General features: G+C 47.1%; 1 protein-coding gene across 1 annotated transcript in view; it reads left to right on the top strand.

Annotated features, from left to right (window-relative positions):
• Nucleotides 1-1,148: 1,148 nt before the first annotated feature.
• Nucleotides 1,149-18,258, top strand: part of bcl2l1 (BCL2 like 1) — a 31,225-nt gene continuing 14,115 nt past the window's right edge. Inside the window, exons 1-2 of the mRNA XM_070544967.1 lie at nt 1,149-1,282; nt 5,704-6,436. Coding sequence (XP_070401068.1) covers nt 5,879-6,436 — 558 coding nt within the window. The 5' untranslated portion in view covers nt 1,149-1,282; nt 5,704-5,878. The remainder of the gene's footprint in view (nt 1,283-5,703; nt 6,437-18,258) is intronic.

Here is an 18,258-nt window from a genome sequence, read left to right as displayed (position 1 = left end):
TTTTCTTCAAAAAAAAAAAAAACTACGGAAATTTGTTTCTTCTTGCATCTAATAGCCAATCGTAGAAGAGCCCTTCCAGCCAATCAGAGGCGAGAAAGGCGGGACCTTCCTTGAACATCCTAGAATGACGTTTCACGCTTCGTTTAAACTTTTTTTTTCGTTTTTATTACCCAAACACGAACAAGGAGAGGAACAGGCGCCACCTAGTGGTAGAACACGTTTTTGCTAAACCCAAACCAAGTTGGCTACCGCGCTATTGCCTAAATATGAACGAGGATGATGAATTTACGCCATCTAGTGGTGACAAGCTATAACTACATCCTGGTTCTATTGCTTCTGGAACAGGGGTCACCAACGGTGCCCCCTGTTTCACTGGTCTTTTCTCCTGAAAGCACAAAACTAAAATAAAATTTAAAAAAATCTGCTGCCATCCTTTTAATCAGAAATTAAATGTTACAGATTTACAATCTAGTTTTCTGTGTAAAACACCCATTACATTATGTTCATTATACATGTAGTTAAACTCTGATATTTTCTAGTTCAAAGGTCAGCATTATGTCAACCTGGTAGCCCTTTCTATGGCCCAATACCTGTTAAGTATCTCAGTTTCACAAAGGCTGGTGACCCCTGAACTAGAAGATAATATGTTCAGATACAATAAATAAAACACTGTTGGATCATTTGTGTGCATATAAATAAAGATGTGTGAAAATACCATGTGGGAATATTTAAAAAAAATCGGCGATTTAAAATCTAAATGGAAAGCTAGCAATCTGACGTATGACCACGGGGTGGCGCTGTGGTCAAACGTACTGTTTAACGAGGAAGCGCTACATCCTGGGGTAACAAAGGTTACTATGGAGACCTCTCACATCTTTTGTTTCAACTTTAGTGGAAAGATGCTCAGCAGCTGCCACGTTTATCCACGTAAAGAAAGCGTTATTAAAAAAGCAGTAAGTTAAATCTATGTTCAGGCGTAAAATCTTTAAAGGTCTTAACGAGTTTGTTTCTTTTCCAGTTGGCGCCTCGGCTACAGCTAACGATAGCAGCGCGTTCGTCTATTTAAACGTCTTTAACGTGATGAAGTGTTCTGCGTGTTGGAGCTGGCTGAACTGATGCGGTGTGACCGCAGATGGTGGCTCGCAGCGTCTCCGGTGGTACGTAAGAAACGTAGGTCGGTGGGCGGACTAGGCAATTCTCTGAGCGTTAGCCACGCAGGCTAATGACGGTTAGTAGTAACCGTGACACCGCTAGACATGACTGCGTGAAGACCATCCTACAAGTAAGAGATTCTGTTCATTTTGCGGATAGAGTCCCGATGTTCGTGTCCACCACGCAGGAGAATGAACGTTCGAAGCGGGGCTAATGGGGCTGGGGTTTTCCTCCTACCGCAAAAGCCTGAGGCTGGCGGATACATGCGCAGCATTTTAACTTGTCTCATACAAGGTTTCTGTGCCGGGCGTATTTTGTGCTTTGTTTCTAAAAACGTTGGCGGGTCTGTGGCGTGATCATCGCTGGTGGGAGCCCGACTTGTAGCCTGCATTCTGCCTCTTTTTTCGACCGTGCGACGGCGAACGCTGACAGCCATATTCCACTGCAGCGTAGCTAGCTTTAGCTGGAGGTGGAGCTGGCCCCGTCCTTAAATCCCCGCTGAATTAAGATGCTTTTATTCGGATTGTTGGTCTGGTTAAACCGTGTTTATAACAGGGTGGTGTTGCAAAGCGGCATATTTGTCCGTGGTGTGATCAAAGCTCCTACCCAAGTGTGTGTCAGGAGAATGGAATGAGTCGGCCGATGTTGCGTTCAGGAGCTGCTTCCTTCATCACTGAGGGGAGAGTAGTTTATCAAATGTTTAAGATGTCTTTGAAAGATGAAGCTGTAAGATGAAGTTTATATAAACTGTGTTCATGTTAATGTTACTTTTACTTGTAGCTTATTTACTAAAATTTACAATGAGAGAAACGTGACTTACACACGTTATTGAATACATTTGATGTTATTTTAACAATGATTGACACGTGTTGCGCCGGGATTGCGTTTTAAATGTTGGAGTCAACAGTTTGTTTATTAAAATGACTGAGGTTGTGAAGAACAGTCCAGAATCTTCCACTAAAATCGGACGCGAACGCAGCATCTTTGCGTGAGTTCTGGTACGTGATGTGGGCGGGGCTTTAAGGAGGCACGTACGGCACGGTGGGCTCATTGCACACACGCATAAAGTGAGCTGTTTGGTAGCAGGCGCTGCGTTTGACAGATTTTCTTCTCACGGAGCTTCGCGCTGACAGAGACGGAGGTTTTCGGCGACTAAAACCAGGGACCGGGACGGGAGAGAGGCTTTACCCCGCTGGTAAGCCGCTCACCGCGGAAGGGAACCATACAGGGCGGTTAATATTTAATCCGTTCTGGGTGATTCTGTTTGTAAAGTTTAATTGTTTTATTTGCAAACGAGAGTCCAGAGTCCACCAACGACAGCGAGGCCAGGTTATTGTTTTAGGTGTTGGTGTGATTTAATAAATGCTAATGCTACTGGAGGGCTGCTGTGTTTACGTCAGCGCAGGGCTATGAAAGCCACGTGCTGGGGGCTTGGGACCATGTGGCTTTTGTAAACACTGCGGCCTCATTGTGGCGGACTCCGTTTCCTTTACAGCGACATATGGGTTAAAGCTGCTACTAGATGTTTGTTTCTTAAAAGTCTCTCTGCTCATGTTGCTTTTAACCGCCAGACAGGCAGTCGGAAGAGCAGCAGCAGACAGCGTATGATGTCAGGACCATTTTGCATGATGATCATTTAATTATTAGGCTGATTTACTTATCTTAAATGTCAATATTGTTACAGAAAAGGTCAGGTTCCCCCATGACAGCCAGCAGATAGTTTAGATCACCTGCCAGTTCTTTCCCCTCCCACATCTTTTTTTTTATTCCCCTTATTTTAGTAAATCACAAAATATCTTTGTTTCTGGGATTTAGTTTCTCTTACAGCTTCAGGAAGTGATGAGGAACATCTAGAGTAACCATGCCTTTATGAGCATAATGAGATTGTTTACTTTTACAGATGAGAGGGTTACATTAGTGCAGAAGTCAGCTGATCGTTGGGGTTAGACAGCAGGCTGTCAGTGTTAGGCCTCTAAAGGGCTGAAATGTAGAGCTGCTGATGAATAAATGCATGTTTTATCTCAGCAGATATGATTTAATCAATGCCTGTGTGTTTACTCTTGTTTTTGTTTACCCTTAAAATCCCCTCAAACAAAACTATATAAAAAAACCTATCAAAGAAATTTAAGAAATTTATCTTTACTGTTTAAAAAAAATTTTGGTGGGTGGGGTGTCATTTTAACATTTTTTTAATCTAGCTTTTTATGTTCTTTGTCTTATCCAGATTCTCATACCAGTTCATTCCCTACCAAACTTTTTATATGAATGTATAATCATAAACCACAAAACCACCCAATTTATTATCTTGGATTTAAAGAGCAAGTCACCCTCAAATCAATTCTTTTTTTCTGATAAACTGTATAAATGCGTGTCTAGTCATGCTGCAGACGCGTGTAGTCAATAGTTTTGCACTCAAGTGTTTTTTAGTTAAAAATTTCTGCCTAAAACTGTCAGTGTTGTGCCGTTGTCAGGTCAAAACTCTGCACTACATTTGAATTAAAATCTGCCATCGCTATTGGCTAAGAGGTACCCTAGAATGTTAGATGGTACCATATGATGTCACAGTGTTGTTGTGAGCCTGTGTGTGTGTGTGTGTGTGTGTGTGTGTGTGTGTGTATCTGTTAGCGGCTCTACCCTCTTGGTCTGCTAGGCAACAGCATTTGTTGGGTTTTTCAAACAGGAAGTGGGAGTGGAGTAAGAATCTGGTAGGGGGTGACTTGCTCTTTAAAAAGTTGGAGAGGAATGTTTTCTAGTTGAGATGGAGGCTGTTGACTTAAAGAGCAAGTCGCCCCTACCAGATTCTTACTCAACTCCCACTTCCTGTTTGAAAAACATAACAAATGCTGTTGCCTAGCAGACCAAGAGGGTGGAGCCACTAACAGATACACACACACACAGGCTCACAACAACACTGTGACATCATATCGTACCATCTAACATTCTAGGGTACCTCTTAGTCAATAGCGATGGCTTCAAAGAGAGTGAAGTAAGTTTCTTGTAGGGGGTGACTTGCTCTTTAATTATTTTCCAGATTATACCAGACCCTAAAGGTGGAATAGGAGATTTTCTTGTCATTCAAGAAAACTTTTGGACAACAACCGTTACTAACACCTTTTCTGCCATCCGTCCCACAGCGCTCCTCCGTGAGAGCGGGGGTGAGGGGGTTGCACACGTTCCGCTGCTGTTTCTCACCCGTATCAGCTGATGGAGGGCATTAGTTTCGTGGCGCCGTTCGTGTCAGCGGACATGGTCGGGGAGGGGGGGCGGAGCGGGGCATGACGCTTAGCCTGGCGGCCTGCCAAGCAAAGCCTGGCAGGCCGCCAGGCTTGTAAAGCGCTGGAGGAAACCCTGCATTAGGTCAAAACATCCTGAACCTCCTCGGACTCCCTCTGCCCTCTCCTCTGCTCCCAACGCACTTCCGTTGCCAAGGCAACAAACTGACAGAGAGCTCTGCTGGTTGGAGGAGGACTGGCTGCATTCACAGACAACAGGTCCGTCACATAAAGGTTTCCCAACAGCCAGGGGGGTGGTTTTATGGATCAATCCATCATTAAAATCCGGACATTCACAATGATTGAGTAACGTTTTTCCAAGGTTGTATGTTTCTGAGGCGATAGTTAAAAGGGTTTTTCCTGCGTACAAATTTGCGTGGCGACCGCCTCCAGCTAATTTTGTGCCGCCCCAGCCTGATTTCACTCTGTCCCCAGCTATATGGATGTTATTTTAACTGCAGTTGCAGCGTTGCGCCACCACAGGGGCGCTGTATCAGCAGGGGCGCACTGAAAAGCGCTAGTTGGTACATATCTGTGGTTGGTGCTGTCGACATCCCGATTTTCCCCCAGGCTCTTCCATATCAGAGCAGGGCTGTACTGCGTGTCTGTCTATTTTTAAATGTAGCACTGGTGCAACAACTGTGACTTACTATTTTCCCCAGAACTTTATTGAACAAAAGTAAGTTACATGTAAGAAAAATGCCTTTTACAGGCGCACAGTGTGGCCATCTGGATGCAGTGGAGGAAAATGCAGGAACCAGCAGAAGTGAGGCACTTGAATGCACAGAGCATGCTTGTGCTGGCGCATGGTCAGGATGGTACCACCTCTGCCTCGATCTGAGCCAGGAAACCCCCTGAACCATCTTTATTTATGGCCAATTTTCAAGCAACGTTCGTGTAGGGGACGCATAAACGGGTTGAATATAGACAACGTGAGTAAACAAAGGCGTCTAAATGCTCAGAGTGGAGGTCAAAGGTCACTGATAAGGACGTGGCTGTCTGCGCGGAGCGGCGGAACAGACTGGCTCTCTGATCTCTGCTCACCTTCCTCGGTTTGCTTCACCACGTCTCTCCAACACATTCACTAAACTATTTTCTCATTAATGGCTCTGCCATCTGCTCCAAATGTAACCGCCCAATTAGAGCGGTGCTCTTTGACCTCACCTGTCCAAATTTCATTTGAGAGTCCACAGCCCCCCCCACCCCCACACACACACACATATTATCATATCTGGATAAGCTATCCAGACTCTGACCTCTCGTTGTTGTCTCTCTGCAGGGCCTGAGCTGATTTGTCAGCCGTGTGTAGGTTTGGTTTGCACCCTTCAAGTGTCCTGTGACTCTGGGCTCACCATGGTGGTCTGAGCACACAAAACGGGGGGAACGCAGAAAGACGCGACCTGAAGAGGAGCAGAGGGACGGACTGGACACAGAGAGAAACGGACAAACTGAAAATGTCTCAAAACCAAGAACTAGTTCTTTTCTATATTAGATATAAACTGTCACAGAGGAACTATCCCCTCAACCACATAGTCCTCAATGACCCCCTAAACAGGACTGGTGCGGGGGATGCGGTGGTGGGGGGTGAGGAGGAGAGGACAGAGACACACGCCAATGGGACCTTTAACAGGACGAGTCCCGGGACCCCAGCGGCGTCCCCGCTACGGCAGCAGCCGCCGGCGTCCACGACGGACATGGACCGGGTGAAAGAGGCCCTCCGAGACACGGCCAACGAGTTCGAGCTGCGATACGCCCGCGCCTTCAACGACCTGCACAGCCAGCTGCACATCACGCCCGCCACGGCCTACCAAAGCTTCGAGAACGTGATGGACGAGGTGTTCCGGGACGGCGTCAACTGGGGGCGCATCGTGGGACTCTTCGCGTTCGGCGGCGCGCTGTGTGTAGAGTGCGTGGAGAAGGAGATGAGTCCCCTGGTGGTCAGGATCGTGGAGTGGATGACCGTCTACCTGGACAACCACATTCAGCCCTGGATCCAGAGTCAGGGAGGATGGGTGAGTCCACCACACCTGCTGTGACGTGTTCGATGTTCTGGATGCTTCTTGTTCTTCTTTTAAAGCTCGACTGCCTGCAGAGCGTTTCTTTGATTTTTATGTGCTGGTGGGTGTGTGGTCGGCTCTGTGGCGGTGAAGGCGATGGTGGAGAATACCGCCGAAGTCTGTAGAACTGTGTGTGTTGTAGAAGAATAGAAACAAAGGTTTGCAGGGTCAGCAGCTGCTTCTGCTGTCCTCTAATTGATCAGCAGCTGGGAGCTCAATGAGCTGAATCCAAGCGGGAGCTTAACTGGCTTCTCTGGGGCTTTGCGGCTCTGCTGCAGGCCGCCTGCCCGGGTGATCGAAGTTCCCATCAGAGGGCGGATGAAGTCCGGGGCTTTTACAGATCATCTTTTGTTTTGCTCCGGTCACTTGATTGGCTCTGTTCTCCACTCCCTGAACATCTGAGCGTTTTCTCAGTAGTTTTTCTCTTTTGTCCTCCTCCAGCTGTATGCACACGGAAGCTTTGTTCTGGAGGTTTCTGGGTTTAGTTGTGATTTGGTTCTGAGTCGGTGTGTTTATGTCCACCTCTGGGATTTCTGATATAAAGCAGCGGGGTAGGGGGGGTTTATGTCCACCGTGGTGCTGGACGACAGCAGGTCAAAGGTCGGTTCTATGGAAACTGACTTCCCTGTGCCTGGAAGCGTGGCTCAAAGGAACCTTTGTTCGACACACTGTAGCTTTGCTGTTTCATTTGTTTGTTTTTAAACTTGAGTTTCCACAAAAGAGGCATTTTTTACGGCTGAGTGGACGCCTCCACCTTCAACGCGTCCGAGCCAGTACTCACATCTGAGTACTCGTTACTAACAAGTGTCATTACGCTCCTTGACAGTAACTCGTTTTATTTTCATTGTTTATATTAAACATAAATGAACTATAAGTTTTATTTTCTATGTAAGCAGTTTAATTCTGGGTCTGGGAACTCTCCTATTTAAATAACCCCGCCCCCAGAGAATATTAACCGAGCCAATCAGCACTGAGTAGCATACGTCACACACCACACCACAACGCCGAGTTTGTCATAAACATGGCGACTTGGGTTGTCATGATGTGAAAATGTAACCTCACGGTTATTGTGACTAAAATTATCGCGGTATTTTTTTAAACGTGTTACATTTTCAGACAGCTAAATAAACCCTGTATATCAGGAAATATTGTCCTCAGTTTGTGTCTAACTTTTGCCTAAAATGTGTTATTTTGTAATTATGTTGTTTATTTGTTTACATTTTTCCCCTTTAGTCTTTAAAATACCAATATTTACCCATAACTTCTTATCTTATGTCTGTTTGATGTCATCATTTAAAAATATTAGACCAGATGATACTCAGTACTCAAGTAGCCTTCTAATCAGATACTTTTTTACCCTTACTTGAGTAATAGACCCTATATCAGGAAAATATTGTCCTCGGTTTGTGTCCTTCCAGTGAGCTTTGCAGATGTGGGGAAATGTCATCAGGCAGTAATCATTGTTAAATTCATAATTATTCTCGGAGAGAGACCAACTCTTATCTGCCCCTGGGAGCCCCGTAATGCATAGCGTCATTTCAACATGGCGGTGTCCGTGACACGGTTTATATGCAGGTAGCGGCGCTGTGGCTGCTTTATATAGCGACTCGTTGCGTTCTCCCTCAACCCAAATCCTCGGATCACGCAGTTTAGCTAAAACGCTAACGTTAGCTTGCCTTGCGTTGACTGTAGAGTTGTGGGTGATGGTCACGCAGATGTGTCATGAGATCTGAAGCGTTGTTGCCTTTCACAGACTCTTTTTCTGCACGTGCTGCAAACAGGATAGCCGTCTTCTATCAGCTGTCCCTCGACATTCTTCAGATATCCAAAAAATGCCCGTTCTTCCCACTTTGTCTTCTCTGAGGGATAATAAATGTCCTGAGCGCTGCCGTCTCCTCCTTTGGCCATTATTTCATCTTTAGCTTCAAGAAAGTTTTGGTTGTAAACAACAAAGTGCGCATGTGCCGCCGGCAACTTCAGCAGATGATACGGTGGCTGGTAAGGGTCACCGCGCCTACACCGCAGCCACGGTAACCCACCGAGATAATATAGTTTTAAAAAAACAAGACGGTTGTTATTATTGTCAACTTTTTTACCGGGGTCTACCGCTACACCGGTTACCGTGACAACCCTAGTGCAGACTTAAACAGGATGAGTCTGGCAGGCCAGGCTGCTTATTCTTAGTGTTACATTTTTACCTCCAACACAGAGCCAACAACCGACCCTTACCTGAGCTGTCTTTGTGCTGAAAACCTGACTTATCACTTCACGATGCCACGTACTTAAAATACAAACGCGTGTCAACTTTACTCTGATTACTTGTTTGGACATTGTGATGTGGAGCTGCCGCCCCGCGTGACCTGCACCAGAGCTCCACCGATATTGGTTTTTCTGTAGCTGATACCAGTGTCGATATGCATTGGTCATGGTCAGCCGACGGCACATACTTAGATGTTTTCCGCCTTATCTGCGTGTAAAAATGTCACAGAGAACAGAAGCTGGCCGACTAAATGACTGAACCTGAAACTGAGTTTAAACAAATCTAATTTGTACACAACTCAGTTTTAAAATCAGACGTCCGAAGCATGAAATATTCAAAACTGGTTTATGAAAATGCATTAGAGATCAAAATAATATTTTAGAGTGTTTATTATACAGATGTTATTCAGGAACATTCATGTTTATTATCCTGCAGCAGCGCCGGGCTGCCTGGGAATGTGCCTGACTTTAATCGGCTCTAGTTAGGAGGTAACCCGGGTCAAATGATCCAAACAATCAACGGAACCCTTGACATATGAACACGTTTAGCCGTCGACTTTATTTTGGTCACCTTTGTTCACCTGGTAACATCTCCACACGCTGACAGCTGCTTAAAGTCTCACAGACGCTAAATGATTTAACGGTGATTTTAAATCACCAAACACCGTCTAAGCCAACAGTGAGCGTGTTGGTAAACTTTCCAATCATGACCACGGTCTTTCTCGCATGGTTGCTGTGGTAACCACGGTGTAATCAACACTTCAGTCACTCACAGGTGATCCCACACGGTTACCACGAGTACGTCAACATTGGTTTTCGTATAAAAACACTTGTTCGTGTCATCGTAACCCAGATACGGAGAAGTTAATGACTTCATCACCAGGACGTTTCACTTCCCCAGCGTCGAGCTCATGATCCCACTTCCGTCCTCCCCGAGCTGCCTTCAGATTCATTCAGCCTGAGGAGGAGTAAAGATCAGATGGAGGTTCGGGTTCTCTCGTTCCAACACCGGGACACTCGGGGGAGGGGGATAAACTAAAAAGTTTATTTTCATCAGGTGGTTTTTCCGCCCCCTGTCGCCGTGTGTTCAAACACATCCTACATCTTCTGTGAAACATGCCGGTCTCCAAGTGAACCCACTCGAGACTTTGTTGGGTTTTCTGTCTTTCATTTCCCTCTTTCTTCCTTCCTTTCGTCCCCCGACGCCTCCTCAGAGAAAGGGAGTCAAAGCAGTTGGCAGATGGGGGGTAGCTGTGAGGCAGGTGTGCCCCCGGTGTTCACTGATGAAACGTTAGTCTGCTCTCAGCAGCAGCAAGGTCACTTTCTGTCTTAGGCTTCGTTTTCTTAAGGAAGAGTTTTTATGAAGGCTGTTGCAGACTCCATGCAGAGTAGCAACAACAGCAAGTCTGGAGCATCTGAAAACCAACAGTTTTTGTGTATTTGGGTTCAGAGTCGGCTCATTTTTTCCACACCGACTCGTCAGACCCTGAAGGAGTTGAATTGTGAAAAGTGAAAGGTGTTTTGCACAACCGAGCAAACCTCACTGTCGTAAAAAACTGGAAGCCTCGGCCTAATGATCCCGCCGGTGCTTATTTCCAGTCTTCCCTGGGATATTTGATTGCAGCTAAGGATGCGAGATGAATCTGCTCAGCCGGAGCTCCCGCCGCAGCTCGTGGTTTTAAAGGAAGCGCCGCAGTGAAGCCGTATATTGTGGGATAATAAACCTCCCTGGCAGACAGCAGCGACCTAATAACGCCGTTTCCACTAGAGCAAGCGATGGCGGTGATTACTCGGCGGAGATTGAGCTGCCTCAGGGTGGGTGTACGGGGTTATTACCAATTATGGATGAATAATATCTGAACCTGCTACGGGGAAAACCGTTTTCTCTCTCTCCGACAGACTAATGAAGGCGAGAGTTAGGCGAACATGCTGCCGTGGTCAGGAGACGCTTGGTTGGAGCTTGATGGGAGCGAGGGAATCAGGAAAACGAGAAGAGAAGAAGAGACGCGCTGGTTTAGACGTGCTTTGTGCTCGTGATGGTTTCAGAGAGGAAAGCCAACTCCAAAAGGAGCGTGCTCGCTCGGCTGAGGTCCTTTCATGTGGCTCAGATTTCTCTTATGGTGGTTTTAATGGTGGATTCTGCTGGGCAGTAACCAGTGTTTGGAACAAGTCAGTCATAGATTAGTTTAAATAAAAGACAAAAGTCCTCCTTAAATTAAATAAATCATAATAACTGGACGTGAAAACATGAATTTAATTGTTTCTGATTAAAGAACGGATCGCTCCGGGGATCCTGATCTGTTCCTCCGGGCCTCAGAGCGCCATTCCCATCCAGGAACAATAACACACACACACACACACACACACACACACACACACACACACACACACACACACACACACACACACACACACACACACACACACACACACACACACACACACACACACACACACACACACACCACACACACACACACCACACACACACACACACACACACACACACACACACACACACACACACACACACACACACACACACACACACACACACACACACACACCACACACACACCACACACACACCACACACACACACACACACACACACACACACACACACACACACACACACACACACACACACACACACACCACACACACACCACACACACACCACACACACACACACACACACACACACACACACACACACACACACACACCACACACACCACACACACACACACACACACACACACACACACCACACACACACACACACACACACACACACACACACACACACACAGACACACACACACACACACACCACACACACCACACACACACACACACAGATTTATGGGTGGGGAAGTGATCCGTTACCAGAAAGTGCAGCGAGCACCAGCTAAAAATAAAAATACCAGTTTGTGACTAAATTCTTCCTATTTGGGTACCACCAGGCTTCCTGCTGGCGGCCCTTTTCTGTACAAGCTGTTAATAATAGTGCCATCAAACAAATGTGTGATTGTTTTAATGTGGGTCTGCCGTCAGAACGTCGCCTCATCGACTCGTTTTGGCACCAGGAGCACCTGAGCATCCTCTCCTCCGTGGAGGACTTACTCGCTCTCCATCCTTCTCTGTGATTAAGATGCACGTCGGATTCGCAGTTAAATCGACTGAGTCGTCTGTCGGACAGCTCTAACACACAGGAACAGGAAATCTCACCCTTGGGACCTATCTGGACCACCTCCCCCTCTTCCTCCCCCGTCCCTAGCTTTGTCTTCTTTACATCTCTCCATCTGCATCCTACCAGCTCCTATACATCCACACCTCCTCCTGCCGCCAATTGATTTTTCTTTTTTTGCACCTTATTTTCTTAGTGCAGCCCCACCTACTGCACCCCTCCCCTCCTGGTCATCGTTTCTCCTTGTGTGACTTTCCCCTCTCGTCTTATCTCGGCACCATCCGTCTCTGGTCGGCAAACACAACAGACGCACGTGAGCAGACACCTCCTCCGTCTCCACCCTTATTCCGTGGCTTTTGTCCCGTTTGTAGCACCCGCTGCTGCAACATTAACATCAGATCCATCGATCCACCTCCACCCTCTGCCACCATCTTTGACGTGTTCACCTTTCCTGCCACCCGTGTCTCCGTTCCCTCTCCCTCCGCGGGTCGCGGCTTTCCGTGTTCCTGATGTGACGTTTTGGTTTGTCTCACGTATTTGAGTGTTGATGTTCTGTGGTGGGTGCACTGCAGAGGGAGGGGACGGCGCCAAGTCAGACTGGTCATGTGACTTCCTCAAACAAAGAACCTGTGGACACACACACACACACACAGGAATTTGCCTCGCTGACTGTTTAGTTGTACCGCTCAGGTGTGTTACCGCCCTGCAGACAAAGCCGTCTCTGAAAGAACAGAGCTGATCGAAACCCGACGTCCATCTTTGTCCCATCCCTTTAGCTCGTGGCGCTCCCGAGTCCACGCAGAGACAATGCTCCCACAAACCCTTTTTTGCATCGGGTCAATGGCGGCCACTTTTGTTTAAACGGCGTCAATAACCAGCTCTGTGGGGTGGGCGACTTTATGCAGATTGATCATTTGAATGTAGCTGCTGAACCGTGGGCGCATCTCTTTTGTTTTTATTGACGTGACTGTTTGTGTCCGAAGTGTCAGTGGTTTGAGAAGATGAGGATCGATCGCGCTTTGAAGTAGAATTTTGTGATCTGTGCAAGCGTCCAGTCTTTTTCTGCTGCTCATGTCTGAGACGGCGACAGGATATTTATTGTTGCTGGAATCGGACGAAGCGTAGCGACGGCTGAGTGCAGCCAAACTATTTGTAGATGGATTCGAGTCGATTATGTGACGAGAGTAGGGTTGTCACGGTATGAAAATTTAACCTCACGGTTATTGTGACCAAAATTATCACGGTTTTCGGTATTATCGCGGTATTTTTTAAACGGTGTTGCATATGTTCAGAAAGCATTGATAGTCCTGTTCTACACAAACTGAAATCGTTCTGAAAAGGCTTAACAGTGTTTATTAAACCTAAAATAACACAAAGCCTTAGCAAAAGTGCAACTTTTCACAAGTAAAGGAACAAATAGCTTTTTTTTCTGGAACATGTTACAGTAGTCAGTGCAGGTTTAAATGATACAAATCCAAACATTCAAAACATAAACAATATGTAAACAAATCAAAGAAACACCACTTGTTTTCTCATATACTTGTTTTCTTCATTATCAAAATGAAAATCTAAAACTCCAGTCCACACTTGACTTGAGCACTGTACAAGTCAACCTTAAAAAAATATGTATTTAAAACAAATAGCCACTTTAAACAAATTACTAAAATAACTACTACACTATGTAATCAAATCCAAACGTTCAAGTATAAATGGCATTGAATAAGTAAACAAATCCATGACAAGGAACTAATTGTATATTTCTCTTCATCATCAACAAATAAGATGCTTCATCCAGCAACAGGGTGTCCGTGACACGGTTTAAATGCTGGCAGAGGACGCTGCGGCTGCAGTATATAGTGACTCGTTGCATTCTCCCTCAGCCAAAAGTCCTCACGTCATGCATTTCAGCTAAAATGCTAATGTTAACTTACCTTGCACTGGCTGTAGAGACGTGGGTGATGGTCACTCCGATGTGCCATTCGATTTGAAGTGTTGCTGCCTTTTGCAGACACTTGTTTCCTGCACGTTCTGCAAACGGGATAGCCGTCTTCTATTAACGGTCCCTTAGCATTTTTCAGAAATCCAAAATATGCCCATACTTCCGATTTAGTCTTCTTTGAGGGCTGATGGATGTCCTGGGCGCTGCCGGCTCCTCCTTCGGCCATTATTTCAGCTTCAAAGTTTTGGTGCCGTTGCAAACTAAAAAGTGTGTGTGCACGCCGCGGGAACTTCAGCTGAAGCGACGGTGGCTGGTAAGGGTCACCACGCCGAAACCGCGGCTACGGTAAACCCACCGAGATAATTTAGTTTTTTAAAAACTGGACGGTTATTCTTATTGTCAACTTTTTTACCGGGGTTTACCGCTATACCGGTTACCGTGACAACCCTAGACGAGAGCAGCAGAAATCCACAGCGGCTGATTTGGTTTGCGGAGGGATTGCCCTTTTTTCTCCTCCGGTTCTGCTCTAGATGTCTACAAGCTGGAAAAAACCAGCTTTAAACAACAACTCCCCTTCTGTGTTTGTCCAGAGCATCAGTTGGTCATGTGAGTGATGAGACCTGTGGCCCTGAAGGGGGAACAGGCGTTGGGAAATCAGCGCTGTTTCTGCAGCTTTTAGACCAGAGGTGACAAAACCGTTCAGCTAAAAGTCCCCAGGGGCCACAAAGTTTATTTAAAAATGTGCAGAAATTATGTTTTGGGTAATTTCTTGGAGTGAGTTGGGGTTGGTGTCGATCTACAATCAGTAGCCAGCTGGAGAGACGACCCAGGGCTGCACAAGTGGCCCCCGAGCCGCTCTTTGGACCAAACCTGCATCCATGTGAAAGCCACAGCAAGGAGACCCCGTGCCCACACTGCTAATGGAGCGATGCTTTCACATAGTCCTCAGGGGCCACCGTCCTGCATGTTATAGGTGTTTCCCTGCTCCCACACACCCGATCCTAGTCGATGAGTAACAGACAAGCTTCTACAGAATTGGGCTCGTCGGGGCAGAGAGACGACTAAACCTGCTGGCCAGTGTCCTCGAGGACCGGACTGCGGCGTGACTCGGCTCTATGAGGAGCTGCGTGTGGGTCAGTAGGTCAAACACGAACGAGGCATCATGCGGTTTACACGCTGGAGCAGAACAGCTGGATGCTGAAGACGTTGCATTCAGTCGTCGACGTGCTGCTCCACTTTTTCAAAGCTCGATGAAATGGGGTCACAGGCTACTAACCCCCCCATCGTCTCGGTTCCCCGCTCCGTCTGCGTGTCCTCTCCTTCTCCTTCTTACCTTCGCTCTCCTTCCTACAGGAACTGATTGCCCCCCTCTTCTTGCTTCCTGCAGCCTCCAACTGAAGCATCCACCCGCATCCCTCTCCTCCCTGATGCGGTTTCATCCCCCCATCCTCCTCTCTGGCTTCTTCCTGCTCTTCTATCTGTGATCGGGTTATGAAGCATGTCATGGGTTTAGTAAGCCTCGCGGTGTGTTTCAACGGGCTGATGAGTGCTTCATGTTAATGTGGTCCCCAATCTAGAACAGGAGTAATAGATAAAGAGCATCAAGGCTTTTATATTATCGGGCGGGTGTGTGTGTGTGTGTGTGTGTGTGTGTGTGTGTGTGTGGGGGGGGGGGGGGGGCGCAGTAAAAGAGCCTGTAATCAGCAGGTCTGCATTCAGAGTCGCGACATGAAGGAAACTAAACAAACTGCTTCCCAGCTTGTAGATATTTCACTGCTGAGGAGTTTGAGGAACAGTTCCTCTAAAGTTGATATTTTATTAAAGTGGGTGATGCTCCTCTCTCTCCTCCGGGGCTTCCCCCTTCATGCAGCTTTTCGTCAGATTTCTTTTTCCGCCTCGCACCCTGCCTCTCTTTGTCCCGTCTTTCGTCTCGTCTCGCTCTGGTCCGTCTGCTGCTTTCTGTTTGTCTCCTTCAGCTCTTCCAGACAGATGGCAGGTCTCGGGGTCATGGTGAGGTGTCAGGGTGGGGTGACGGCCTACAGGGTGGAGGCTTGTGTTCCTGAAGACGTCCACGCGTGGAGCTTCTCTCTGCTTCAGCTGTGCTCTCCTTCGATGTGCTGAACATGTGCACTCTCTGCCAGACGTGCACACTTCTCCCAGAGTCCTTAGCCTTCCCGCTGCGTCTCAGCAGTGTGAATAAACAGTGTGTGTGTGTGTGTGCGTGTGTGTGTGCGTGCCTTTGCTGACAGAATTGGGTTTTGTCGAGAAGCAGCCCCCTGAGTGTGGCAGGAAACAGATTGGAGTCTGAGCGTCCTTGTCCTGACTCATTAATCTCCTTTTTAATTCATGGTCTCACCGCCGGCTCAACTCGAGCATGCTCACGCACGCATGTAGACACGCATCGCCACGCCTCCGAGGTCCAGAAGCAGAAGAACGAGGTACATATGGACACACTGGCACTTGGCATAAACAGTCGCAAGTGTCATCACTGGAGGGAGGAGGGAGGGGGGGGGGGGGGATTAATGATTAAATTTCCCCTTATTTTGGGTTTTTTTTTTACTTCTCTTTGGAAGTCATCCATCACACTTCAAACCAGTTCTTCGTCCTCCCTGCACCTCATCACGAGCTCCAGCGTTGATGCCATGCTTTGTCTCGGCACCAAAATTCTTAGGATGGACTTAAGGCCCAGCGTTCCTTAGAGGAGCGGGTTTCTCCTGCCGGAGCTGTTGGTGGACATGTTGGATCTCTGAAGTCGTGTTACCATCCATGCAGCGTATCTTGAGCCATTTAGCTGACCAACACGCATGGAGGCGGCAGCATTGCTCGCGCGATTTAAACGGTGAAGCGTCTGACCAGTTTTTGGGCCGATTCGTTGTGCTTCACCCAAAAGATTAAAGACCGAAGGTTCAGAGTCCTTACCTCGACCCTGAGCTCGTTTTAAAGCGGAACATTTTCTGCACGTTGCTGCTGCCTGTCAGCTTTAAAATGTCACATTCTCATATTACAAGCAGCACATTTTACAAAATACATGGAGGGGAACCACATCCAGAGCGACGGGGGTGAAAAAACAAAACGAAGTATATAAGAACGGCACATTTTAAGCATCGCGACTCGAATGAATGCACTCCTCTTCAGGGATTGGCTAATGTAATATGTATTTTCTCCTCACAGCGGCTGCGTTTTCATCCTTTTGACTGTTTGATTGATCAGCCTGGGGTTTGACATTGCTGGTTGAATCCAGATCCTGCTGGTTTTCTTACTCAAAAGAAAAAGCTAAATGCTTGATGCATCAGAGTGGGGGTGGGGGGGTTGCACACGTTCCCTCACCAGCATCAGCTGATGGAGGGCTCTGGTTTCGTTGCGCCGTTCGTGTCAGCGGACGGTAGGGTCAGGGAGGGGGGCGGGGCATGACGCTTAGCCTGGCGGGTGGCCAAGCAAAGCCAGGCTTTTGGGGGGGGGGGGGGGGTGTTTCGTTTTAATGGGTACGCCAACAAGGCCATGCTACACTTACCCATAAGCCCTTGGGCAGGTGGAGATTAGGCTGCCACAGCTGGTCCAGTAGCAGTTGGCTAAATGTGAATTAAAATGTGACGTAAACATTTAGATAAATTATTCAGGCTTCAATGTTTCTTTAACATCATCCAGTTAGCGTGGAAAACGCCCTGCTGTCAACCTGATCAACGTTTTGATGAAATAAAACCACAAACGTGCCAAAATGTCCCCAAACACACCTGGTCTAAGACTGTTTATTAGATTACAATTTAAAAGTACAGTTAATTAAAGAAATTAAAACAAAACTTCACTTATATTTTGAGATGACAGACGCTCCAACCAGGATATCTGCAAATGTTATTGTTTAGAACATTAGTCACACATATTTGAACCTTCCTAGATACTTCCTGATCCTTTTCACTGCGGCTCGGGAACATTCTCTGTTCCTATGGAAGGAATGTTGTTAAATGCCCTGAGTTTGTGTAGCACCTTTAGCCGTTGGCCTTCCTAAAGGAAGGAACATCATCCGACGAGGATCTCGGACGCCTTCGTGATTAGAGAAAGTCTCCCAACAGCTGTTATTCTGCAGTGTAACGGAGCTTATCATCGTAGATTCAGCCCATCAGCTGACTTGGACCTCCTGACTGAACTCTGACTCTCTGGATGTGAGCAGCTCAGCTGTACATCCCGTCACCATGATCACAACACACTCACTCGACTCACTGTTCTCCTTTTCTAGATGGCGCCATCGCGTTTCGCCAGTCAGAACATCGTGTCTTCTCCCTGCTTCGTCCTGTAAACAGCATCTAATTTCTTCTGCCACACCACACTGACGTCAAATCACTCGATATATGAAAGCAGCCGCGTGGCACGCTGGGCTCAGGGACACTTCAG

This window comes from Nothobranchius furzeri, chromosome 15 (genome assembly GCF_043380555.1).
Source record: "Nothobranchius furzeri strain GRZ-AD chromosome 15, NfurGRZ-RIMD1, whole genome shotgun sequence".
Lineage (NCBI taxonomy): Eukaryota > Metazoa > Chordata > Actinopteri > Cyprinodontiformes > Nothobranchiidae > Nothobranchius > Nothobranchius furzeri.
Note: the sequence above shows the minus strand (reverse complement) of the source record. Positions and strands in the feature narration are given on the sequence as shown.